This window comes from Aquila chrysaetos, chromosome 7 (assembly GCF_900496995.4).
Source record: "Aquila chrysaetos chrysaetos chromosome 7, bAquChr1.4, whole genome shotgun sequence".
In the NCBI taxonomy this organism is placed as follows: domain Eukaryota; kingdom Metazoa; phylum Chordata; class Aves; order Accipitriformes; family Accipitridae; genus Aquila; species Aquila chrysaetos.
Genome location: NC_044010.1, coordinates 7,125,123 through 7,151,101, shown reverse-complemented (window position 1 = coordinate 7,151,101; position 25,979 = coordinate 7,125,123). Strand labels below are relative to the sequence as shown.

The 25,979-nt window shown below is 42.0% G+C and overlaps 1 protein-coding gene across 2 annotated transcripts; it reads right to left on the bottom strand.

The window, feature by feature from the left end:
- Positions 1–491: 491 nt before the first annotated feature.
- Positions 492–25,682, bottom strand: CCDC80 (coiled-coil domain containing 80). 2 transcript variants are annotated; one of them, XM_030019793.2, is made up of 8 exons: positions 25,001–25,682; positions 22,736–24,645; positions 18,733–18,889; positions 13,609–13,745; positions 12,823–12,971; positions 9,468–9,571; positions 7,772–7,852; positions 492–5,024 (listed from the first exon to the last, which is right to left on the bottom strand). In XM_030019793.2, the coding sequence occupies exons 2-8, from the start codon at positions 24,632–24,634 to the stop codon at positions 4,678–4,680; spliced, it is 2,874 nt and encodes a 957-aa protein (XP_029875653.1). In that variant the 5' UTR covers positions 24,635–24,645; positions 25,001–25,682; the 3' UTR covers positions 492–4,677. The 2 variants fall into 2 exon arrangements, with proteins under 2 accessions (XP_029875653.1, XP_029875652.1); XM_030019792.1 differs by having other exon boundaries at positions 22,736–24,642.
- Between the last annotated feature and the right edge of the window lie 297 nt (positions 25,683–25,979).

The window sequence follows — 25,979 nt, the reverse complement described above, 5'->3', positions numbered from 1 at the left end:
ACAGTCCTGCTTTTGTTCCCCTCTGCCATCCTGTTTCCAGGCTCTGTGTATAACAGCTTACTTATGCATCCTGTATTGATGGCTCATTGCTATATTAATTAACATACCTCCTGTCATTGATCCATCAAGAGGGGCAGCCTCTTTCCATATGTGGCCAATGACTGTCAAGTTATAAACTATGAATCTAAAATTATTATTCTCATTTCTTTTTTCTGGGAGTATTAACTTTTTCTAGCATATATTAAGAATAACTGTACAGAGTGAAATTACTGTTGTCAATGAAAGATTTGTTACAGCTAATATCATTGTGCTTGTGTAGTAGGCCATTTCAACAAAAGCAATCCTAGTTGTTTGCACCTGTACAGAATGAATAAGAAAGCATGTTTCAATGTAAATTCCAGAAACGTGGTCTTCATTGGTTTATGATGTCCTATTTTGGGAAATGAAACTTAAACGCAAAAAAAAAAAAAAAAGCTCAAACTGTTAAAGACTTAGTTGCAATAAGACAGTTTCATTTTTTTTCCATTACATACAGCTTTGCAATATATACCTGCCTGAGTTCATTGTCTTTTTAAATCATAGCTACCAACTTTAGCAGGTATTTCCAAGAAGAGTGAAAGTACTGTTAGCTTTAGATTGCTTTGCATTTACATGAGCAGTAGCTTTTTACATTAACTTTTCCAGAGAGCTTTGCCTTGCATTAAGTCAGAACATAGAAATCAGCCTCATACCTCTAATGACAGGGCATCAAACCAAAGATGAATGTCTTAAAAACCATATGTTTGACCTTCCTGCCTGAGTATCTGCATTAAGAGAAATGAGATATGGAAATGACTGATCTGCAGATTTTATAAAGTGCACTTAGTTCTTGCTTTCAGCTCTTGTCCTGCTTAACGATTTTTCCCTCTATAAATTTCACCGATGCTATCATGCTTGTCTTATTTGCCAAAGTCTTAGATTGCACAAAGATACCAGGTATATAACTGTTGATCCAAGCGTTTACTTGTGCTGTAGAGTTGGTCCTGTCTAACGTGTAGAAATCTTTCTGTTGCCTTCAGGTTGGAGGTCTCAGAGAGATTCTGTTGGATTGGCCAGGCAGGTTTCTTTTCATAATGGAGGAGAACTGTATATCCCCTTTGCAGCAACAGGAATGTTAACTGCTGTCTAAAAATGGGTAAGGATTTGCATCAACTTAGCAATAAAAAAGTGTGTAAAGTAACCCAAAAGTATAACCATGCAATTCTGTGCAGCTGTACCTTCCATGGCAATAGTCAAATTTAGTGTGTACATGGGATTTGTTAGAGGAAGTGACTGTAAATGATTGTCAGCTGGAGAGCAGCCCTGGTTAGCAAGGGGAAGCTATTCTATGGAGTTACATGTTTCAAATAGATTATGTGAATCCCACTTGATTAAGTGTTTCCCCTGTATGGTTGTTGACCTACTCCATGTTGGAAAGCTTACTAATTTTCTCCTCAAATAACAACAGGGAAATTTATGAGGAGATTTTTGGAGAGCAACATTAGTTTGGCACACAGTCTTCAATAAATACATCGGGCAGAGAGCTTTTTCTAAGCTGTGATTTAGAACCCAAATTCACAAACATTTGAACTTAATTGCTGCTGAGGATGTTATGTTCCTCCTTCCAGGTTTGAGGAAATAGTTCACAGAACCTCCCAGGAAGAGAAGTGTGTTCGTGTTTCTCTTGTTTATAACAAGCCAATTAAAGCAATATTTATTTTGGTTAATTTCAGCTACTTTGTGAATGTAGCAACAGAGCCATGGTGCTTGAAAGACAGCCTGTGGATGAAAACAGCCATCTTGGAGCTGAATCAAATCCCATGTATAAGAAAAAAGTTATTCTTTATCATGTGGAATCTTCCCACTAAGAGCTGTAGAAATAGGACCTTCATTTCAGTAAGTCTGTCCTCAGAGTGATGCTGCAGGGACGGATCCAGTGCTTTGGATTTGATTTGTGTTTTGAAAAATGAAGTCTTAATTTGGAGTATAGTAGCTCCTGAATGCTTACAGTCTTTAAGATAACTGTATGTTTCTGTTGAAAGGATTTTTTGGCTTGGTGTTCCTTCAGGCTTTGCTTTTAGTTTTCCATAGGGAGAGGTAGGTTGCAAAATCAGGATTTTAATTCATTGCTAAAAGTTTCTGGTAATTTTGAGCCAGTTTGTAATGAAGGCAGGAATCAGCACCAGAATGTAGAATAATACTGAGTCTTCCTCAAATTCTATGGATATTTGAATGTGTAGTTTTGGTTAAGAGCCCATCCCAACCTCCCTTAAAGTGGACAACTTGTTTGGAGTTGTCTTTTTAATGCAACTCCCACTGAATGCCTATGCTGGGTTTGGTACTTGCACAATGAATTCTGGAGAGGGGAAAAAAAAAAAAGCAATTTGGATCAGGTGTTGCACTCTTTTTTGTAAGTTAACTGTCTCTTCCTGCTCAGCACAGGACATTTAGTTTCCATGATTTGTAATGTGAGTTAAAAGGGCTTTCATTTAAAGACTTTACACGAAAATACAAGATTACAGAAAAGTTGAAATGAACACCTGAAAGAAAACACCCTAAAGATGTTTCTCTTTTTGTCTACAGGAGGTGGCTGTTAGATATCTGGTATACTTTCCTCAGCTTTTGCTTTAGGCTAAGAAAGTTAGGCAGCTGACCTTCATACACTGATGCAATAAGCACTTGTTTTCTAAAACTGAGATATGGGACCTCCCATTTTCTTCTAGAAACCAGTTCTGTGATTCTTTTTCATAGCTCCTCTTTGGTTTTTTGAATTTCTGTGTCCACTGCTTTCAGATGTGGAAGTATTGTAGTTAATGAGAACCTGGAAGCTCTCTGCGGGTAGGAGTCCTCTCAAAATGGTTCTGTCAAATGCCTACCATCCCCTCACTTAGCTCCAGTCACCTGAGAGAGGTAAGTTGGGAGCTGTACCCTGTGCTGACTAGACCTTGTGATACGGAGGGTAGCCTGCCCCAGAGGGTGACCAGGTTTGTAAAGCTAAGGAAAAAGTGACCAGGCCCTGTGACCTCCACATCTTTCTGCCTTTCTGACATTCAGAAGGGCAAGCAAGGTCTGACCTTTTGTGACCAAGTTTCTAAAGAAAGCATCTGGCTTTGAGTGAACTTGTTGCTTTACCCAGTTCTGTTTTCGTCTGGGCCAAAATAAAAGAATCAGGAAAATGCTAAAACTCAAACTGTGGGGCATGCTCTGGCACATAGCTGTAGTTTCTCCCTATTCCTGTGCTGTTGCTGTGATCGCAAAACCTAGTAAGAGTGCCCTCTTGCATGTATCTATACATGATGTGCACCCATGTCATGGATTATAAAAAGGAATGTGACTGGTCGGGCATGCCTTCGACATTAGAAGTGACCACTGTGCCTCTATGAAGGCTTGCATGATACCTTCACTTCAGGACATTCCTGAATCTTTCTGCTGGCTCTTTAATGTTTAGAAATCTAATCCAAATGGTGTTGAAAGTGTGGCTATGCATGCAGTTCCTGCCACTGATTTCAGTAGGAGTAGGGTGGTGCAGCAGATCCAATGGCCGAAGACACCAATGAAAAGAGAGAAGAAAACCATTTTGGAAAGTGTGGGAGAAATAGAGCTGGTTTAGTAGCAGACCAAATTATTTCCAAGTAGTTTTATAAACATTTAGTCTTTTTTTTTTTTTTTCATGGGGGAGGGTATGTGAAGAAGAGGTAGAAGGAAATTTGAAATTTAGAGCAATAGTTTAATTAAAAACATTGTTATAGAGAGCTAGTTACAACTCATTTAAAATATATATGAATGAGAATTTTTTTCCTTTTTTTCTGATGAAAATAATGCTTTTCAGTTTTCTGTATTTCAGACAATGCTAACTATGGTTGATGTTTCCACTTAGCTCTCATTAACTTGGATTTAACTGTCAGGTGGGCAGGACCTAAGAGAACAGGGACCCCAATTAAAAGAATAAATGGCCATGCAGCAAGCTTTGTAGTTAATAACTTTACATTGTATTGTACTGGAACAAATCTTGCCATAGCCATAAATTCTTATTTTCATTGATAAAGTCAGCTAATTACAATGTTAATGCACTGTAAAAGGGATGCTGGTTTTTTAGACAAGGTACTTCAAAAGGGTTTTATTGTTATTATTGTTATTATTAAAGAGCCTGCCCCATGCTTCTTTCTTAAATTTTCCTTTTCTGGGAAAGTCCTGAAGTGTGATTCTTTGCTTCTCTTCATGAGCACAATGCAATCTCACTTTCCAATAAATATACTTAATTTTTTTCTCCTTAGAAAAAAATACTAAAAAGAGCATTGCAATATTTGTTGGACAGTTTGAGTCCTGCCCTACAGTAGTGTCCATGGACTGGGGCTGTGGCGGGGGGTGGGTTTGGTTTTAATACAAACAGCACCTGCTGATCACCTTTGTTTTTAAAGGCTTAAAAATATAAAGGAGTCTTTATTGTTTAAAGCTTCAATACTACTGGTTTGAATTGCTTCACTGTGAAGGCTTCTGCATTTTTGAGAAGGCAAATGACCAAAGTCCTTTAATTGAACAGTGGAAGAACGAGGCATGGATATCTGGGTGGCCTGGGAAGACTTTCTGCAACCGGCCACCTATTGCTTGGATAGCTATTAGAAGACAGACATGGGGCAGTTGGAGGCTAAGTTGCTCTTTTCAGTATGGATATCCATGGTGGTAATTTCCGTGGTGACGGTAGTCATCTTGGTAACCTTCCTGGTATCCTTGGTGATAGCTATGATAACCATACCCACCATACTCATCATCTGGGCACTGCATGCCGAGCGATTGCTGAATTGTCATTTCCTGTCGCCGAAGCTGCATGGAATCAATCAGATCATACACAATTGCCATAGACCACATTGGAGAAGGATACCAGGATTTGACGTTTCCATCTTTCCCAACTAGAAGCATTGAGAAATATTCTGGGCTAATTTGGAAATAATTTCGAATGTCTTTCACCAAATTAGCTGGGATATCTTCTCGGTCTACAGCAGAGCTTCCTAGAAAGTGATGACATAAAAACAGCGTTGATATTTTGTTTACGCAATGATGACGGTTTGTAGGTAAGTGAGTTAGCAACTTGAGATAGGATACAGCCCAAGAGTTGGCAATGTAAGATTCTTGTCATTTACAAGTTCAGGTTTTCCTGGTTCCAAAATGAAACTGCTCCACTGTGAACTAAAGATGTATTTTTAACAGTTTTGTTAGGCTTAGTAAATTTGTCTTTACTCTCTAGACTGAAGCTGCTAGTGTGGCACACCTTTTTGTCACCCAACACACATGCGCTTCTCTGGCTTCTATGCAGTTTGGGTCACTGGTTCACATAATGCAGAAGGTGTATGTGAAAAATAGTCACAGTGAAAGAAATCACAAGGACTGAAGTGTGATAGTGTGAAGAATTGCAGGATGAATTTGCTGGGTCATTAATGGCAGTATAGAGTCTCACTCTTGAACTGTCATGATACATGAGATATGGGATGTGGTAGATGTCATGTCCTCTTTAAAATACATGTTCTAGAGCAAATCTGATGAACTCCAGGCTTGTAAGCATGAAGTCTGTGCTGGGTAAATAAGTAGAAAATATAAAGACAGCTAGGATCAGTGGACACCTATATATATGTATATACGTATATACACTTGGCAACGGGACTCTTACAAAGTGGCATCCTGCCTTACAAACTCGTTGAATTTCTCTGAAGGAGGTCAGCAGGCAGGTGGCTAAGGGTGGTCTGGCTGATACAGGCTATGTGGATTTCCAGAAGGCTTCAAAAGGAACTTTTGATAGCTTGGTTGAAAGGCAGAAACAAGGTGGGAGTAAATGATCGGTTCCTAGAGTAGAGGGAGGTCACCAGTGAAGTTCCGCAGTTGGTTGTGCTGGGACCGGTGCTGTTCAATGTATTTGTAAAAGACACACATAAGGTGTGAGGAAGTGTACTCAGGGTGTGGAGATACTCAGAGTAGTAAGGGCAGGGGATGACTGTGAAGCATTGCAGAAGACCCTTGTAAAACTGTGTGACTGGTTAATAAAATGATGGAAGAAATTCTGTTCAGATTGAAGTAAAATAGTGGACATGTTGAAAATTTTGCTAATTCCACATAAGAAATGGTGAAGTCTGACCATTACCACTTGGTAGTGAGATCTTAGGGCTATGAAAAAGAGTTTCATGATAGGCTAGTTCAGTGCTCACTAATGGTCAAAAGCCAAAACAGATGTTGCAAAACATGAGGAAAACAATAAAAACCAAAACAGAGTATTATTATGCCATTGTGGAAGCCTGTTGTTTGTGTGCATCTTGAACACTGCATGAAATTCTAGTTCTCTCACCTCAAAAGAATATGGTAGAACTGGGGAGAAAAGTCGGAAGAGCAGCAAGGTTGATCATAGGTTTGGGATAAACTATGAGAAATGACCAAGTAAGTAGAGACTGCAGTCTGTAAAATAAATGGGTTGGGGGGAGGTCTACAGGACTGTGAATGTCACTGCAGTGATGGATAAGGATTAAAAGTTTACCTTTTTCCCCACAAAAGTGATAAGGGCTATCAAACAAAGCCATAGGGGCCATGTTCAGGACAAATAAAAGGTACCTTGCAGATCTGTAGAGGTTCTCACAGGAGGACACATGCTAGAAGTTAATGTGAATTCAAAGGGAGATTAGACAAGTAAATTGGAAAGAGATCTGTTGATCTTAACAAATAGGAACTATAACCAAGGTCATGAAGTCCTTTGGTGAAAAGTAAGCGGAGGCTGCAAGAGTGTTCATGGAAGGAGTATGACATCTGCTTCCTCTGTTCTTATTCCTTCTTAGGCATGGACTTAGTGGTTATATGTGGTAGAAGGACTAGGATGCTTTCATGTACAGAGCAGTAGGAACAGTAATGGGATAAATAAGCTCCTTCCTGTCTTTGTTCCTCCACTGATGGAGGCAGTTGTTGGGATTAGGTGGTAGAGGAACCTGTAGCATTTGAAATGTATCCTGACAGTGAGATCTCCTAAGAATAGCTACTGGAAGTAGCCTGCTGGGATGCAAGTGGAATACTTGCAAGGGGGCTTGTAAGAAAGATGGAGAAAGACTTTACCAGGGCCCACAGAGACAGGACAAGGGGTAATGGTTTTAAACTGGAAGAGGGTAGATTTAGATTAGGTATAAGGAAGAGGTTTTTTTAGGATGAGGGTGGTGCAACACAGGAACAGGTTGCACAGAGAAGTTTTGGATGTCCCATCACTGGAAGTGTTGAAGGTGAGATAGGACAGGGCTTTGAGCAACCTGATCAAGTGAAAGATGTCCCTGCCCATGGCAGGGGGATTGGACTAGATGATCTTTAAAAGGTCCTTTCCGGCCCAAACCATTCTATGAAGATGAATGAGGTAGCCATATAAGAGAATCTGCTGAGTCTGTCTATTACTCTTGAGCATGTAAAAGGCACAGACATCCCTATGTCTTTGACAGCAAGGCAGGCACAGGAGTGTACTTGGGACTGTATGTTTAGGTGAGAGATGAAGATGCGAGATGACTTCCAGATGTTATTTGGGCTTTTCTGTCCTGAAGAAGCTATATAATGTTTCGCATAGGAATACCAAGAAGGCTTTTTGTTTGCTTTTGTGTCATCTTTTTTCTTAAAAGAAACAAAACAAAAGAGAAAAACACAGTCATACCCGTCCCTCTAAAGAAATTACAGCAAAGAAACACTCAGCATTATGTAATGCCCTTCATGGGTAGTACTGAAGAAACTGGAAACAGTCACTTACCATTAATGGGATACAACTCTAAGACACCTCCAATATCTTCTCCAAGTCCTAGCAATTTGAGGATAGTTATATGGCGCAGACCTGTGGAGGAAATGAAGGAGGTTTTGAGTCAGACCAGATCTTTCTGCTCATTTTTGGGCAGATTTCAGTTTCATCAGCCAGGTCTGTGCGTGCTAAGTTAGGGGCCAGTCTCAGCCAGACCTCTAGGAGGAAGAGTTACTGATTTCTATGGAGTCTCTGCCAGTCACACCACCTGTCCCAAACGTGGTGATAAGCTAGTGTGTTGAGTAAACGTGGTATCAGTTGCATAAAAGCTGTTGCTAGTGTCACAAGGACAACAGCATTTGGTGTGGTTCTGTAGCATAGGGATACAAGCATCAGACATGCCAGTAAGTTGCAGAGGCCATTCCCCAAATTCAGAATGTTTCTGCACTGTTCTGTTCACTAGTAAAGCTCTTGCTTGTCATACAGCAGCAAAGTATTTAGAGGCAATATAACCTATCACAGTTACTCCAAATGACTGCGGGGAATGGCTTATGACAGGTATACACTTCTTTCATTTGTTCTGGGCAGAGGCTTGGACTGTTGCCTCTGCTTTGAAGAAAGACCTTAGAGGCTGTAGAAACTGTTCATGTAACACGAGTCTGTACAATCTACAAAATATTTGGTGCAACTGTTTTTACAACTTGGAGGTAAGATGCTTGGAAAACTTATCACTTAATTACAACACCCATTGAGGACAAATGCTTTAGAAACTCGCTGGATCTCCTTCAAGCTGTCCCTAGCAAGGGGTGGGGAGAATTAGCTGGTTTGGTTCCATTCTGTTCTTCAGAAAGCATTTTATAGTGGTCCATGTCACAGTTTACTTTGGTAGTTACCAAATGAGATGCTGCTGATGCTCTGAATGAAAGCCAGGTGATTATGAATAAACAGTGATACTGTGCAGATCTCCCTTCAGGCATAATTGAAGTGTATTGAAATAGCAGCTTTTGAATGGGACCTGTTTCATTCTGTTGTAGGAGTCAAGTCTAGGCCCTGTATGGTATTTGCATTGCTAGGAACCTAAGTTAAGGAATGAGTCTCTCTGCACTTCATAATGGAAAGGCAGAAGAGTGTTTCTGGGTCTTGCTCTTAATTGCCTCCTGGAGGAGCCCATCTCTCTCCACTGACTATGTGGTTGGATTTTAAGTACCTAGTTAGGGGGCTGGGAGGGTCCTTATTGGATTAAAGTGGCTTCCATTAATATTTTTACAGGTTTTGGCAATGAAGCAGGAAGGAAAAGAAAGAGCCTGATTTCCATGCATCTCCCTGATACCTGGCCCAGTTTGAGCTGGGTATTAGAGGATCTGCCCTTCCCAAAGCATTGTACTTATGTCATTAATTTGTGCAGGGAGAAAAAGAAAATACTTTTGATCTCCTGAAGTACAATCCCGAAGAGAAGCTTTGGAGTGCTAACCTTTTCTGCCTCACACAAATGATTCCAGGGAACATTTTGTTTAGCTGTCTTAGCTGTCAGTGTATGCCGAACTACCTGCTTAGCACAATCTTTTCTATTTGGATTTGGAGTAGCCATGGCAAACTTTTCAGTTGTCAGACTCCTCAGACTGTCTAGCTTCAGACTTGAGCAAAGGAATCCATCACATCACCAGGAAGGATGTGGGTTTGGGGAGCAAGAGTATAATTTCTTTTGACTCACCAAAATTGCAGGCTTGTCCACTGAGAGCAGCAAGCTGCTGGGAATAAGCCCAGTCCTCATCACTGGGAGCAGAGATCACCACCAGCCGCCTTCTCCATCGGAACCTGGAAAGGGAAGAGAGTGCGACAGGGCACGGTCATGACACGTGACTCGAGTCCTCTCAGCATTTTTGTTCTCTGTAGGCTGAGATATGTCATACCTCTCACAACTTCTAAGTAACAGCTGGATGGGAGATCTCCCCAGTTCTATCCATCACTGGGAGAGGATAAAGCCTGTTTGGAATTTTACAACTCCAAAAGTCTCAAAGAAACATCTGTAGTTTTGCTGCTTTGCCAAACAAACACTGCAAAGCTTATGATCTTTGCTCAAAGCCCCCTTCAGCAATTACAACAATGCTGAGAAGTGTATATTCAAGAGAAAGAAAGATTCCTGTAGAATTTCTCACTAGACATTTAGCTTTTACGTCATTCACCACTGCTGGAACTGCACAGTTATTTTGCAGTCCAAGGGCTGTCTGAGAATTAGGGTGTATCTTCATTTCAGACATAACTCATACTTTTGTGTAAATATTCACTGACCTCTTTTTCTTCTATACCACACTCGCTCAAAATACCTTTAACATGGCTTTAAATCTGAGCTTGTTTGTAAGTATGTGGTTGTGTGAGCCTGTGGCTATATAAGGCATGCATGGGGCAATAAAATAAATCTTGGGTATTTCTTTAATATGGGGTGCCCTATCGAACCAAACTTTTGCACCAGGAGCACCTTCTGTTGTCGTCTCAAGGAAAGGCAATGCCATAAGGACACTTGAAACCTTTAAAAATTCTAACTATAGGGGGGTTTAATACTCTCCAAACAACCCCTTTTTTGAATAAAGGTACTTTTCCACTAAATCTAAATAAATCAGATTTATAGGAATTTGCAAAGCTGCAGGGGTATTTTTATAGCAGGAAATGATCTTTTAAATGGATGCAGATGTTACTCTGTTATAATAATAGCCTGCCTTTCTGCAGCACCATGTAAAGATCTCAAAATAAAGGCTAATGCAATGTGTCAATTCTGTTCCATGTGAGAGAAGCAGAAAATATGGTGGGACTTGCTCAAAGTCACAGAAGAAGTTGCTGAAAGAGCAGGGGATACTGGTGTCTTTGTCTTGTTGACTGGCTGATACTGTGTGTATTTTTATAATTAAAAAAGTAAATCCTTGAAAAGCAAAGCTCCCCAATTTTAACCTTGCCCAGGAGGAACAGCAGAGAGACATGGGCGTATGTATACAGTTATGTCAATAGTAATGAGAAGCATTAAGAATCACATGTGACATTAAGGAAAGGGGGGAAGTTTTGTGTTGTTATTCTGAAAATGGGGAAAAAAATAATCTGTGTGATATTTTATATAGCAAAGGCACCTGGCTACCTATAAACTGTGACTGAGAATGTAAACATTGGATCATATTTTGTCTAGGGCACAAATCAGGATGAAATTTTATCTGTGAGCTGCTTTAAGATACTCTTAATTCCTTTCTGGTTTTTTGAGTATCTCCATTGGAGATGCACAGAGTTGAAAAGGATTGACAGCCACTCATTTATCCTTCTGCCCCAGGCAATCCCTATACTTGGTGTGTTTGTCTGGGGCTACATCTTACTGAGAAATTAATTCAGTTGGTCCTTCACAGCTGTTAGTTCACCAATACTTGTTTCTGACATCAGAAGCCACAGGCCAATACTCCTGTACTGACAAATCTGCCAGACCCTTCTCTGGGTGCATCCTTTCTTCCTCTTCTACATATTTTGCATCCCATTCTTGTTTGTGAGGCCAGAGAGCAGCACAGCTAAGTGTCTTGATGTTACAGGGGGACTCTCCCCCCCCCCCCCTCCCCAAACTCAAGGATCTCCTCCTGATAAATGTGGCTTTTAAACATTACTCAAGCCAGCTCTGGCTCTCATGGTCTCATGCCAGCCAGGCTTCTTAAGAACAGTATTTGCATTATTATAACTGACCTTCCCAATGAGCAACACCGGGGAGATGATGCCAGGACTCTTGTTCAGCTGGGAAGATAATCTTGGACAAAGCTGGAATGAATCTTGCTGGGAGTCTGGCCGGTTAATATGGCTAGTGAAATCCACCCAATATTTAAAGCCCAATGCTTGTTTCACAGACAACAAATGTGTTCTGTGCAGTGGCAGTTCTGTTTATAGATGCAATTTTGTGCATTTCTCCTGCTTCTTTTTCTAATGTGTGTTTCTTACTAGGGCTGTTTCCAAGCAAAGAAGGTTTGGGGTCTGTCACTTTCCAGCATACAAGCTCTTTCTTGTGTTGGTCAGCTGTTTACAAACTGTGGTTCTCTTGGTGGTCTTGAGGATGAATCATTAAGACCTAAACAGGAGGTGGTGAGGTGGGTGGGGTGGATCTTGTTAAAGGTTCTCTTTCTGTTGAAGTGGCCATCGAATTTTAAAATATTTATGAACCAACAACCTAATCATTTACCTGTTGCTCCTTTCCTCCTCAAGTCATAATCCATCATGCCGCCTCATTTATTTTTATAGCCATCTGGCATTAACGGTGTCTTCCCATGGATTCTGATAGTAGGTGAGGAAGATGCAGTAGTAACATGTAAAGCCTAGAGTGATGGGGTACCCTAATTTCATGTAAATTATCCTGTAACAGAGAGGGCTATAGCTGCAGAGCTCTCCTGTGGATCTGAATTCCCACAGTCCAAACATGTTTATTGCCTGGAATTCAGGTCTTGCAGGTAGAGCAGTAACACGGCATATAAAGATTGCATGAACAAAACTGTCTTTCTGCAGAAGGTCTCTCAAACATTTTGCAAGAGACATCTGCAAGACGTTTAGTAATACGCATGACTAATACTGGCAAAGACCAACTGTTATCTCAAGCAGGATAAGAAGGAAGTTACAGAGAATTAATTACTGATTCGAGCTACATGGAAGGGATTAAAATGAGATTAATGAGATTGTGATGGTTGATGATTGAAGCACATAAACGCTATGCTTCATACATTCAAAACACTGAGCTGTGTTCACTAATCTGTGAATTAGTCCTTATTTGCTCTTCTAATGCAAATCAGCGTTATTATCTCCGTGTCATGATGGGGGAACTGAGGTACAGAAAGTTAGTGTCCAAAGAATATGCAGTGAGTCTGGAAACACAACATGCATCCTGACTTCCAGTGCTCTGTAGAAGACTGCATTCAGCTATGGCTACTTCTCTGTATTTGCTTAACACTGTATATACTGAGAAATCTATACTAAAAAATCACAGAAATAGTTGGATGGGTATTTTTCCAATAAGACAATAATTATTAGAACTAGCAGCAGATAAGAACAGAAGGTAATACCTGGATAGGAAACTCTCAAGGGATTGCTTCTTATCTTCTTTGCAGACAATGCCCTCTTTTTTCTGTCTTTCCATGTCTTTAATTCGTGACTGGAAGGTGTCGATCAAATCAAACACAGACTTCATTGCTATGGGTACTTCATAGTATTGCTTTTAAGAAAAAAAGAACAGATGGGTAAAAGGATGCACATATTAGCAGTCTTTCTGCATGTATCACAGCGCTGTAGGATATATAGAGATTCAAGTATTCCTATTTACACACAGGTAACAAGGCCTGAAACAGATTAGAAACCACGGAAAATATTACTGGTTTTGCAGTCAGACTGCTCTTTGGAAGTGGTATATTTTCAGTATTTGCCCAATGTGATAAGGCCAGGCCATTGCAGGCAACAAATTGTCATTATATTCTTTTGTAAGGCCATTCAGTTAGAGCATTGTCCATGTGCAATGTGCTGTCATCCCATTGAGCAGCCAAACTATGTGTTTTATAATGCCAGCTACTACATTAAAACCCCTGCCAGTGGAGGGTCCTGTTCCCATGGTGTCAGCTCACCATCCCAGCAGAAACCCACAATTCCTGAAATCCCCTAACTACGGAAAATGAAGATAACTACCTAATTCCTGAAAATTTCTCTTACTGTCCTTTTTCTTGTCCTCCAGCAATGACCAAGTCCTGCATCAGTCTCTTATGTGCCTCACGTGCAAGCCTGTAGTATAATTTCCTAAAATTTTTCAATTTTTTCATATGTTTTCAATGCCTTTTCTTTCAAAGAGTCGAAACCCTCACCTTGACCTTCATGTCAGTGTCCGTCAGCACCATGAAGAAGTCATTGTAGGTCATCCCATACTCTTTCCTCAACTCACTGATGAGCTGCTGGTCCACAAGATCTTCATCCTCTATCACTTTCATGGGCTTTTCATTATCTTAATGTGAGACAAAGGAGAAAGAAAAATAGTCATGGATGGAATCACACAGCACTCTGCCTTTAATTTCACCTTGAAAGAAAGGGGGAAATTCATGTCCCAGAATCCCTCTTCCTGCTGCATAGGCAAGTTATTAAAAAATATCAGTATGGCACTATGGCTTTTAACTGTCCAGTTTTCAATCCCCATATTTTTTGAAAATCAGTCTATCCTAGGGCACATGCACTTCAGTATTCAACATTTCTACTTTTGAAAAATCTTGGTTGGCTGCTCTTTCCTGGAAAGATCTTTCGGATTTTTTCAATATGCTTATACATGTATATGCATGTACTAATCATTTCACCAGCTCCTGAAATGCAGCTACTTCCAGAATAGAAAATAGAAACTGTTCAACAATTTAGGACAGGAGCTGGAAAGCACCATATCCAAATGAAACAGCATAGAGAATTTGGATCAGTAAAATATAGCTAGAACAGCTTGAGGTTGGCCAGGACACTAGAGTTAACCTTGCCAGTCTTAAAAAATTACATGGGAGGTTTAGTGACAACAAGAAACCAGAAACTGTTTAATGTGTCTTGAATACTGCAGGCCTAGCTCTTCAGCTCACTCTATATACCCTGCTGTGGCACTCCTCCATCTGCTTGCTGATGTTCATTTCCCATTCTAGCACCCTGACAGGAAAAAAACGTAATTTTGAGAATGATTTGTACTTACTCACTGCTCTACCCTAAGAAAACATTCAGAAACGCTTGAGGAAAAAAAGAACTCTGAAGACAGTTGAAGCATGTACAAGACAAGCCTGTGGAGATACTGAGGTTTCTTTCTTCCCCCGGAACCAGGGTGTATAAGGGCCATGTCATCAGCTCATCCTCAGCTGTATCATCCAGCACAGTGCTATACAACTGCGACAGTGCTGGAACACTGTCCTCCATCTGCAACTGTGGGCCTGGAAAGCTAAAGACAGGCTAAATCACACACAAAGTGAAATGTCACCTGAGCACCGAAGACCTCTCTGCAAACGTTACTTGCTTATGCCCTGTGACACCACTATGAATATAAATATTCATATCCTCTTGTAGAAATCAGAGCCACAGCTTAAGTGACCTGCCTGAAGTCAAACAGAGACGCGACAGCCGATCAAGAGCTAGAATCCAGAGGTACAACTTTCCAGTCGCCTGCTCCACCATTATTCACCAGCAAATACAGATGAGATGAATTGATCTGGGTTGAGCACACAGCAACAGAAAAGATTTCATTCATTATACAAGAGGGCATTTAAAATAATTTTCTAAACATCCATAGCCTTTAAGGAGCATACTGATCAAATTTTGCAGTAGGTCCAATCTGTGTAATAGACTGAACGAAACTTCTGAATTAAAACCTTGGGAAAATGTCTGAATCAGAACTTGACCTTTAGGTTTCATACCTTGGACCTGCTTCTTACAGAATAAAAACCCTAACAAACCAGCAAATGTTAAAATATGGTTATACTAATCAAGCTATAGATATAATTTATGGTTTTACATGGTTACATGTACCTCAGTTGAAAGTTTTGTAAAGAATTGTAGGCAATGTTATAAATTCCCCATTGGATGGGTTGCTGGATGTGCTAATTGGTTATTCACTTCGTAAAACATATGTAAATCATGCACCAATGCTTCATAAGTGAGATTTACATGTTACTAATGGCAAGCATGACCATTAAAACATAGACCAAAAATTCATACTTCTGCCTGCAAACAGTTCCCTACAAAACCAAAGACTATCTCATAGGGCTATATAGAGGTAGAGTAATGCAAAAGATGTTAGTGTGAAATGTGATGGAAAACAGCTGTATGGTGCAGTACCTTAGACCAGCTGACCCATAGCACTCTTCTGTTTTAAAGACTCTAGATATCAACATGAAGATAGCGCTTTAGAGTTTCATTGTTGGGAGATTTTCTTTCAAAACTTATAATGTAAAGAAGAAAATTAAATTAGAAGAGTGATACAGAAAAATGTTGCGGGGCGGGGGGGAATAATACCACAAAGGCTGGCCTGCCTTTCAAACTTGGAAGTGATTTCTAGGGAGAAAAAAAAGAAGTTAATCTAATTGCCTCTTGCCAATTCACTACTTGTCCCTGACCTCCACCTCATAAAGTACATCTGGGATCAGCATGAACAATAACGGGAGTTGAGACTGTCTGCTGCTACCTGCAAAGTCCTCGTTCTCTTTGCTCTTTCTAGAAAGGTCACTTGAAAGAGTATGGAAACTTTTATCCATACGTCTTTAGCAGCTAGACAGCTTGGGGAGATGAGTTACTCTTTAGAAATAACTCAAATGAGGTTGCAAAGAAGTTCAGCAGTTTGTTGTAGCAGTACAGTGGCCTAATAGATTAGGTATTGGCTTTGATTGTAAAGTAGGTGGCCTGGGACTAGTGTTTAGTTGACTAAAGCCCTGTTCCCATGAGTTGGGGAAAAGAGACCACATGGCAAACTCAGGGTGATGAGAAGACCTCTGCAGTGACACTCGGTTTTGTGTCATTCCAGTGGGAAACTGGGAAATGCTCTTTGGTTTCAGTATGAGCTGATCTTGGCCAAACAGTGTTAATGAGCTCTTTTTCATTCACTACTTCTAAATGTGTTTGAAATTTCAAGTGAAAAGTCTTTTCTGTGGACTTTTCTGTTGTTGTCATTTGTATTTCAGTCCCGAGATGCAGCACTACCAGTAGACCCCATCATGCTGGGTGCTAAGGCTTCTCACTACAGCATAAACACCGTGAACAAAATGTTTCTTAGGAGCTTTTGCTGCCTCTGGTGCTCACAGAGAGTAAGCCATGAAGAGGCCATGCAAACAGGAAGGGTAGAGGAGAAGGGGAGGTAGAATAGAAAGATGTTTGTATTATTTAAACTTTTTAAAAGGCTCAGGATTTGGTGTTTCGGGCAAAAATGTAAGGTGAACTTCATGTAAGGTTTAACTTACACCCTTCTAAGACTATGGCTTTTCTTCAAGAAGTTAATTCCTCCTGTGACAATTCAGCTGTTATATACACTTGTGTGGTTTGGGGAAAGTTTGAGTGTAGATTAAGTTTGGAACAGGCTGAAAGAGTATGGTCTATGTCAGAGTAAATGTCTGTTTATTAGCCAGACTGGAGCTAAATATAATCCTAAACAGTCCACTGACAAGCAGATGGGTCTAGGTACACAAAAAGTGACCTTGACTAACCTTGGCTTGATATGGAAAATTCTGTACTGCTCCAGATTTGTTACAGAGGTGCACAAATGGACAGTCTGGCAGGATTTGTGACTTACAGTCATTCAGGGACACAAGGCACAAGGCACCTGGGCCCCCACTAGGTGCTCTCTCTCTGAGAGCAGTAAAGGCACGGCTGGAAACCAGACATAAATCTGTGATCTTGTGGCCTGTTGTATGCCAGACCTGAAATACCCTGGAGCTGGTGTGCTCCTGAGCTTTCTGTTCCATCACACATCTCTTTCCAAGGTCTGGTAAAACCAGATGAACTTCCAGAGGAAAGATGTGGTGGACTTATAAGCAAAACTAGCAGCTTTTATACTATTTCTTTGCCTTCGTCCAGCAAAGCATTCATGGTGGTATTAACCTTTAGACGCAAACAGCAATGAGATTGTTTACATGATTCAAGAGACACCTAAGCTTAAGTGCTTTGCTGGACTGTGACGTGAAGTCTTTGTCCAAACCCTACTGTTATGAAAGGAAGGGTTCTCACTGGCTTTGGTGGGTGCTTCCCCAGGACCTGAACACTGACACCAGTTGTTTCAAAGCTGCCTGAGAGGGATGGATGACCAGTGTCACCCGTCTATATGGGAACTCTGTATGTAAAGAAGGTGGTACTAAATATGGCTGAATGAGCTACTTTGCAAGTCCTACATAGTCTGATTTATAGTGCCTCCAAAACCTCTGGCTTCAATGAGATGAACCTCTTTACAATAGCCAGCAATAAGCAGTCACACTGGTGGGTATCTTGCTTTATGGGTAAAGAGAGGCGATAGGACTTCAAATGGTAAACCTTTTAATATCAGGTATGCTGGTACAAATTTGTAAGGTTGTCCATACCTAGAGGCTATGGTTGAAATCTTCTAAATTAATATCTGTTTACCAGTACAGAGGGGAAAATGTGCTTGGACCTCCCACCTCCCTCTCCTCCTCTTCCTGTGGAGGAGAATACTCACTTTGTGAACATATCAAAATCAGCTCTTAAGACCAGGAAAGCTGATCCTGGGAAGGAAAGGAACTCGCAGCAAGGAGTCTTACTAGCACACTTCTCTCTGTTCTGGGTTTAGCCAGTGCATGCCCCCGAAAAATGAAGCTTTTTCCATGCCCTTGTGAGGAGTGGAAAGGTGTGAGAAAATGTTACATGGCAGAGTGGGGAGATAATGATGCTGAACTTCAAAACAGGATTAACTTGGGCCAAGTTTTGAATATAATCTCAAACAGTTCCCTTCAGCATTTCCCACCCCCAATCTCCTTCATGACAACAGCCAGCTTCTTTAAGGAGTGTTTAAATCATGCTAGCCAGTATCTAGCCACCCATGGCTGATGTCTTGCAAAAACCAAGGTGGGGCGGGCAGGGGGGCATTGTATTAGGGTAGCCGTTCAGTTAGACAGTGAGGTTGGTATTCAAGATATTGGTAGAGCTGAGACTAATTTCCTCTTTCTGTCCTGTGCCCTCATCACATTTTTCTGCTTTTTCACTGTTTCACTGTTTTACTGGCTTTAAGAATTCCTACAAAGCAAGCTGAAGGTGCTCAAGTTACAGCACTGGAAGCCTAAACATGGAAAATACCAGAGACACTTATGTAAATACAAAAGAGGGGTAGTTAGCATGGAAGGAGGAGGAATGGGTTCAAAAGTGCAAGTGGACCACAACAAATGATCTTGTTTAGATCTTGACCCAAGCTGGGGAGATTTCTCCCTTTGCTGTCTGTATTGTGACCACGAGATGGAAAGAAATTATTAAAAAAAAAGAACCTAGCTGGAAGTGGTCAATTTTCATGCTGCTGTTGTTCATGGTGCCAAAAATTGTAATGACTGAGATCTTCCTCGTTGCCATCTTGCAGAAGCTCTCCAGATATTCATCTCGCTGCTGTACATACATGGTGTTGTCCGCCTTGGGGGTTGTGATCAGCTGGTTGGTGGCAGAGACAAAAGAGCTTGTTTAGTATAAGGAATGAAGCAGATGAGTATTTTACTGAAGGAGAACTAGTCACTGTGTGCAAACTGGGCTTCCTTTTCCATAGAGCTATTGACAGCTCTGTAGCCTTTTTTTACTTATTTGTGTTTGGAGTGTAGCTTTAGGCCCAGGCCTAACCCAAAGGTGTTCAGCCAGCCACAGGAAAACCTTAGGAAGCACGGCCAGCTGGTGGCACCAGCTCTTCCGCTGCCTCTCCACAGTGCTGGTAGAAGAAACAGCACTGGATTTTACAGAAAACCATGTACTCGCCTATTATCCCTTGCCCTGCCAGTCCCACCAGGTCTCCCTCACGGCCTTCAGTGGTGCCATGAATCTAGGATTCCTTCTACTCACTAACAGTGGGAGCACTGGGAACATGGCAGAGCAGCTGCTCTGGCCTCATCTCATGGTCCAGGCAGGGCTCCCAGTGGCTGTTCTAACTGTCAAGGGGTGACAACTAGGGCTATATGAATACTTACGTAACTGATGGCCATATAAGAAGACCCTGAAGACTTGCTAAGGCCATTGTGACCTCATCTGAAAATTGCTGATTTAGCTTTTGTTTGTTCTAAGCCACTTTGATGTCTTACAGGACTTACATTTGCTGAGAAGGCACGGCTATGGGGGAAGAGCAGGAGTAGGAATAATTGCAACAACAAAAGTGTAAAAATCTCTACAGTTAATAGTATTTATTTCAAAGCCTCCTAACAATTGCAAAGTTTTAACTTTTAAAAGTTTACAGCACACAATTTAGATCCTTTGTCAGTGACTGAGATGCAAATATTCCAGGGAAGGTGTGTGTGTAACAGCATGCAGTGGTCCTATGCAGCAGTTTCCAGCAGAAGGTGGAGAGGAATGCCACAGCTCTAGCAATGTAATCATTCTAACTGGTAGCAGTGAACTGCAGTCAAGCACCTGCCATCGATCCCCCAAACACAAAGGGAGTTAGAATCAGGATCCAAATTTTATGGTTTAAGGTCATAAATAATCACCAGAATCCTTCAATAGCAAACTTATGCTTTAGTCTGTAACAGGTACAATCATCTTCTAGCTGTCTTCTTAAGTTTGTAGGGCCTGGAGGCTAATTTTTATGATTTACTCCTTATAAATCCAGTTCATCAATATACTGAAATGTAAGAGGCATTTCTGAGCTTATAAGATCTGACTCTCATTTATGCAAAGGCCCCCTGGCATGACTACAGCATTGGGACATGAAGGTGAATGAGAGTCCGACACAAAGAGGATTTGATTTCTGGGCCATAACATGTAATACGTTGCTTTTAAATGGCATAGAAATGCTTCAAATGAAAAAAGGATCATGAAAAGGATTTGAGGACCAAGATCAAAACCAGACCATTGGTTTGTGTTGTCGTCCTAGTTTTGGAGGCCATAAGCAGGAATGCACAGTCAAGTCTGAATTTGATCTACTTTATCAAACCTTGTAGAACAAAGCGGGGAACATTTAAGAGGCAAAGCAAACTTTGTATCAAAGCTTTGTGCCAGGACTGTTTTAACAGTAAACAGTTAACAGTTTTAACAGTGTAGTATATACACTGTATCTATGTGTATTCACATGCATGTGTGTGCATGTGCATGTCTATATATGTGCATGTGGGTATAAATGGAGTGTTATATATAAACTGTCGGTCAGCATTTCATCACCACAGAGAAATAAACAAAAAACCCGAAGTCACAAAGCCAAGACTTCTCAACATTAGTAAGGCTGCAGTAAAAGCCCCACTATAGAGCGGTGGGGCTGCAGGACTCAAAACCCGTACATTTTTTCAGTTTCTGCAGCTGGGTCCTATATTTCTCATTAATTGAACTTAACCCAGAATAGCCTTCAAAATTCTGGATGTTTGAAATTCACACTGCAATCTGCAATCTGAAATCCTTAGTGAGGTGTAGGACTTAAAAACTCACGTCCCTCTCAAAAAACTTTTGGGAGAGGACTGAAACAATGTCCTTGGGAGCCAGTCTATTGAAGCGGCTGAAAGATAAAAGTATAGCAAAGCAATGGAGAATAACTGAGGTAGAGCCACTTCTGCAGCAGTGTGGGGTAATTCTTTAGAGAGGGAGTTTGAAGATTCATGAATGACAGAGTTCATCTAGCTGGAAGGACTGATCCTAAGGGAACTGAACAGTTTGATAGGAAGGGATGCAAATAGGCACATGCATGGATTCAAAGAAGCTTGAGAAGTTCTTTGTTTTCCACGTGCCATGCATGGCGAAGAGATAGTAGAGTTCAGTCACTGCTTTTGCTGATGACCAAATCAAACCTATTCTCCAAGAAACTTCAGAGCAAGCAGGCTGAGGATGGTATTAGATACTGGAAAAGTGAAGTGCAGCGTGGCATAATCATTTGTCTTCAGTGAGTTTTGGCTTGACAGCCTGAGATTGTGCAACTCTTTTCTTGGAGAGCCAGCTGAGATGTGGCCTAGTATCAGAAGGTTCAAATTTCAGACTGTCCTTTAAGTTGCCAGGACTGTGTTGGTGTAATGAATTAGCAGCCTGACATTTGTAAGCTCTGCTTTTGGCTCTTTTTTCAAATTTGTTTTTATTTGTCCTGATGCTACACATATTCTTGGAAGCCACAGTGTTGAGATATATGACCAAATTTCAGAGATTCCAAACTTGTGTGCAGTTTCTCTCTCTGAGCTTTTGATTTGGCTAAGTATTAGTTAACAAGTAACTAATAGGCATTATTTGCAAAACTCAGTCAAGTTCAAATTTTTCAAATATATGGCTTTTCTCCATTTCCAACATGTTGGGGAATGCAAGTCTACTACCTCTGCACAGTCCCTACAGCTGGAAGAATGGGGAGGGGGAGAAGAAAGCTGCCTTCTGCTCAGGTCTGTGAATCATCAGCAGAATGATTAATTAAATTCCAATGGTTGAAATTTTAGCTTGGCATCTTAGCTATTTGTATTGGAATATGGGGCATGAAAGTCAAAGCTATGTTTGTGATGCTGACTGTTGGACAATAACTGTGAAACAGGCCAGCTTGCAGTGGAATAATTGCAAGAAACCAGCTCCCACAATAATATTTTTAAAGAACTGTTTTTCCAAGTGTACCTTTCAGGGTATGTGCCATCTGCCAGAAAAAACATTTGTACTACAGCTAAAACTGTTTCCTGTCCCAGGTGAAGTGTTTTTTTAGATAAGTAGTTGGAAAAACATACAACACTATTAAACCCTGGGACAAGTTAACTCCAGACCGTGCTGAGTTTCTCAGACTTGAAAACTTACCATAGTGTTACAGTTTAATAGAAACAGCAGGAGAAAAAACCAAAACAAAATAAAGTTTACACGGGATCTCTGAAGATGTCTAGGAGATCTGAATGCCAGAAAGAATAGCAAATGTAACAATCCTACTTTAGGGCATCTGGTCATACGCCTTTGTTCATATCCTCAGTCAGACATGCACTAGTACTGCCAAGCCACCTGGCTTGCTTCCAGTTTTAGGACACCAGCACCAATATAAAACAGGTGTGCCAGCTGGCAGGACATGCTGAGCATCGAAATGTGGTAACATTGGCAAGTACCCCAAAGCGATGAATGGATGTAATCCACACTGGGACATCATTTTATCAATATATCTATACAGGTCCTGACACCTACATATCCACTGGAAACAAAATAATCTGATGATCGTTTGGGTCTAGAAATTTTACCTCTTAAACGAAAGCACCAAAAAAGAACAATGCAAAACCACCATAAACTTCCTGTTGCGCATATTCCCACTAAGAGGGAGATATGACTTCATTTAGGTAATAAGATTCAAATGAATGAGTTACTTACAATGAGCCGCCTTTTGCCTTCAAAATATTCCAGGAGGTCAGTCACTGATTTCCTGGGAGGCTGTAGGAAAGGCTTCTTGTTGGACTTGGGGAAATCCTCATTCTCAGTCCTGCTCCCCTTCTTGTTCTTCTTGCTACGGTCTTTGTCCTGCTTGTTCTTTTTCTCAGCTTTGTCCTTCTTGGACTGCTTCTCACTCTTCTGTAGCTTGTCAGGTCTGTCCTTCTTCTTCTTCTTCTCAGGTTTATCCATTCGCTCATGCTTCTTTGATTCTTTTCCTTTCTTTGGGGGAATATTTCCTGCTGCAAACTCCTCCTCTAAATGGGAACTAGCAGGCTTGCTCGGGTCATATTTATCTTCATATTCATTGCTCAGTATCTTTTCTTGGGCCTTCTTCTTCGGTGGTTTAGTCTTAGTTGGTTTGTGTTGCCCTGGTGTGACGTTCAGGTCCCTGTGGTTATAGTCCTTTCTGTCTGTTCGGTTATCTTTAAATCTACCCACATTTGCCTTTGTATAGTGCACTGAGGGAGCTGTTGGGACTTCTGTGAAACTGTCATAGCGGGCAGCTTTGCTTGGTTTCCGTGTGGCCGCCGAGTGTTTCTCTGGGTGGCCGCGCTGCCGGTCCCTGCGGTTTGCCTTCCACACAGGAGAGTAGAAATCCTCAGAGCCTGTGACTCGTGGCGTGGTGGCATCGGGGGCTACTGGCAGCCTGTGGTACTCTGTGGTGGAATGTGACTTTGTGGTCCAGGTCCTCTGCGTGGTGGGGAGGGGTGTAGTTGTTGTCGTAGACCGGCTTGCTGTTGTCACTGCGCGGGTGGTGGCGCGGGTAGTTGTGGTGGTGGTGGGAGGGAGGGTAGTGGTCCTTACTGTAGGCAGAGGAGTAGCCACTGTGGTTGTCATCGGTTTCCTCACTGTTTTGGTCCTTGGTGGCTGATTATTGCTCTTCCTTGGCTCCTCCTTCCTTGCTGACACCTGGACATGTCCACCCCCGGGGGTAGGCTGGGTGCTGCCCCCATTGTTGCCTTCCTCAACCACTTGTCCCTCCACCCCAGCTGCTTTGCACGTCTGGATGAAGCCCTTCTGCCTCATCTTCTCAATTTTTCTGATGGGGCTCTGATCAATGACTTCGTACATGGCCTCTAGCCTGACTGGATAAGGGTACCTTTCCTCCACCTGCAGAGTTTTCTTCAACAGCACCATGCCAAATTTCCCCTTCTCCAGTTTCAGAAAGCTCATGAGCTTAGGGATGAGGGCAGGATCTAGTGGCTGCTCCAGGATTTTTCCTTCGTTGGTTATCCTTCTGACTTTTCCCCCTTCTTCCCCTTCTTCATGGAACAACACAATCTGCTGGATGTGCCTCTCAGCCAGTTCACAGTAAACATCGTTTTTCAGCAGGCTCATCATGAGCCGGTAGTAGCCCTCAGAGGCATGGGGGGCAGAAATGACCCACACCCGATTTTTCCCAGCAAAGCTGGCCAGGACATTGGGGGAACTTGACCCTGAAGGGAAACGTACCACTCGTGACTGTGAGGCAGAGGATATCCCTTCGTCCTTAATCATCTCGGACTTGGAGTATTTGGCTGCAGCTGTGAGTCTCTGTACCCGTCTCGTTCTGGTCCCCGTGCCCCTGGCCTGGGAACGTGCTTCCCCTTGCAGGAGATTGGCAGGTGCCTTTGGAGGTGCTGAAGAATGCCTCCTGGTGCCGGGGTGTTGGGGATTTGGGCTTGAATTCCTCAGGGATGCTCCAGACCTTCTCAGGAGGCTGCTTGGAGCCCTGTAAGCCAGGGGCACTTTCCTAACTCCATGGCTCCCTCTTTCCGCTAGCCTCCCTGTCTTCTCAGAGCCGCACACTAGCCATGCTGCCCACAGCAGGGCTAAGCTGAGAGCTGGCCTCCAGTTCATTGTGCAATCTGCTTGAGGGGAGGAGGAGAAAAAGAAAAAGTTAGATGTTAACAGTATGATGGTATCTTGCGCAAGTGATAAAAAAAATCAAAGCACAGGCTGGCTAGTTTTTGTGATTTGAAAGTGTTGATTACACCCTCAGTCCTGCCCTGGTGGCTTTTTACAGTTTACAGTTATAATTTGAAAAGCACAAAATGAATCATTTTATGCAAAAATGAGATCATCCGTTTGTAACATGACTCCCTCTATCCAAAAGGACACTGTGATCTGCATCCTTCTCTGTCTCTCACGCTCACATACACACATGCAAACATGCACAGATCTGGTATGTAGAGCAGAAAGCCAAGAATTTGACTTGAGACTTACACTCTCAGGGAAGTTCCCCTTCCAGAGACGAGGTTTCACGTCTTTTTCCTTTAAAAGGAGACCAATGCCATACAGCTTTGCTGCTGCCCAGTGATTTATCTTTATGCAGCCCAATAGGTCCCAGAGCCTGTCCGTCTCCCTGTGTGTCTTTTAACTTTCTTTCTTCTTCACCTTCTTGACAAGTGGGATGAGGTTAGCGGAAATTTCCTTTGGGATCTCTGCTTCTCCATTTACCTGCAGGTCTGCCTTTTTGCTGTACCGGTTACCCACACAGGCAGGGATTTCATTTAAGAAAAGGGAACTCCAGGCTGCTCCGAGTCTCTCTCTTTTAAACTTCCCAAGCCTCCTTCCCACTCCTTGCTTCCTCAGTCCCGTTTAGTTCCTTTGTTTCCAGAGAGGAAAGCACCAGCATTAATATATTTTCCAGGCTGAAGAAAAACACAGGAATGTGATGCTGAAAAAAAAGGACACTTCCCTTTCCCCTTTCTCCACACTTCGACAAAAGCAAATTGTAAAAGACTCGTCTTTTCTTCTCTTTCCCTTCTTGGCTGGCCACGGTCCCAGAAATGTCAGGGTAACCCCAGCCCCGCTCCGAACCAGCCTCAGACAACGGTGGCCACTGGAAATGGGGGAAACTTCACTCAGGATTTAACAGCTCAGCAGAACCCGCCTCCTCCCCACTCCGACACAGGGAGGGAGGAGGAGGAGGAAGGCTCTGGGGGCTGAAATACTGCACAGCATCACAGAGCATTTCAGAGAGGGTGACTCCAGCCTTAACTCTTTCCTTCACGCGTCCCAGCTCCCTGGCGCTCCCCAACCTCGGCTTTCTCTTTCCTCCCATTGAACGGACACCGTCTGGATAAAAAATAGTCCTGTGAGAAGTGCGTTTCTCCATCGGTGTCAATAACAGCTTTTGTGTTTAAGAGTTACTGGTTTTTAACCCCATTATTTCTGCCTCCTGTTCCCCTCTTCCTTGTTT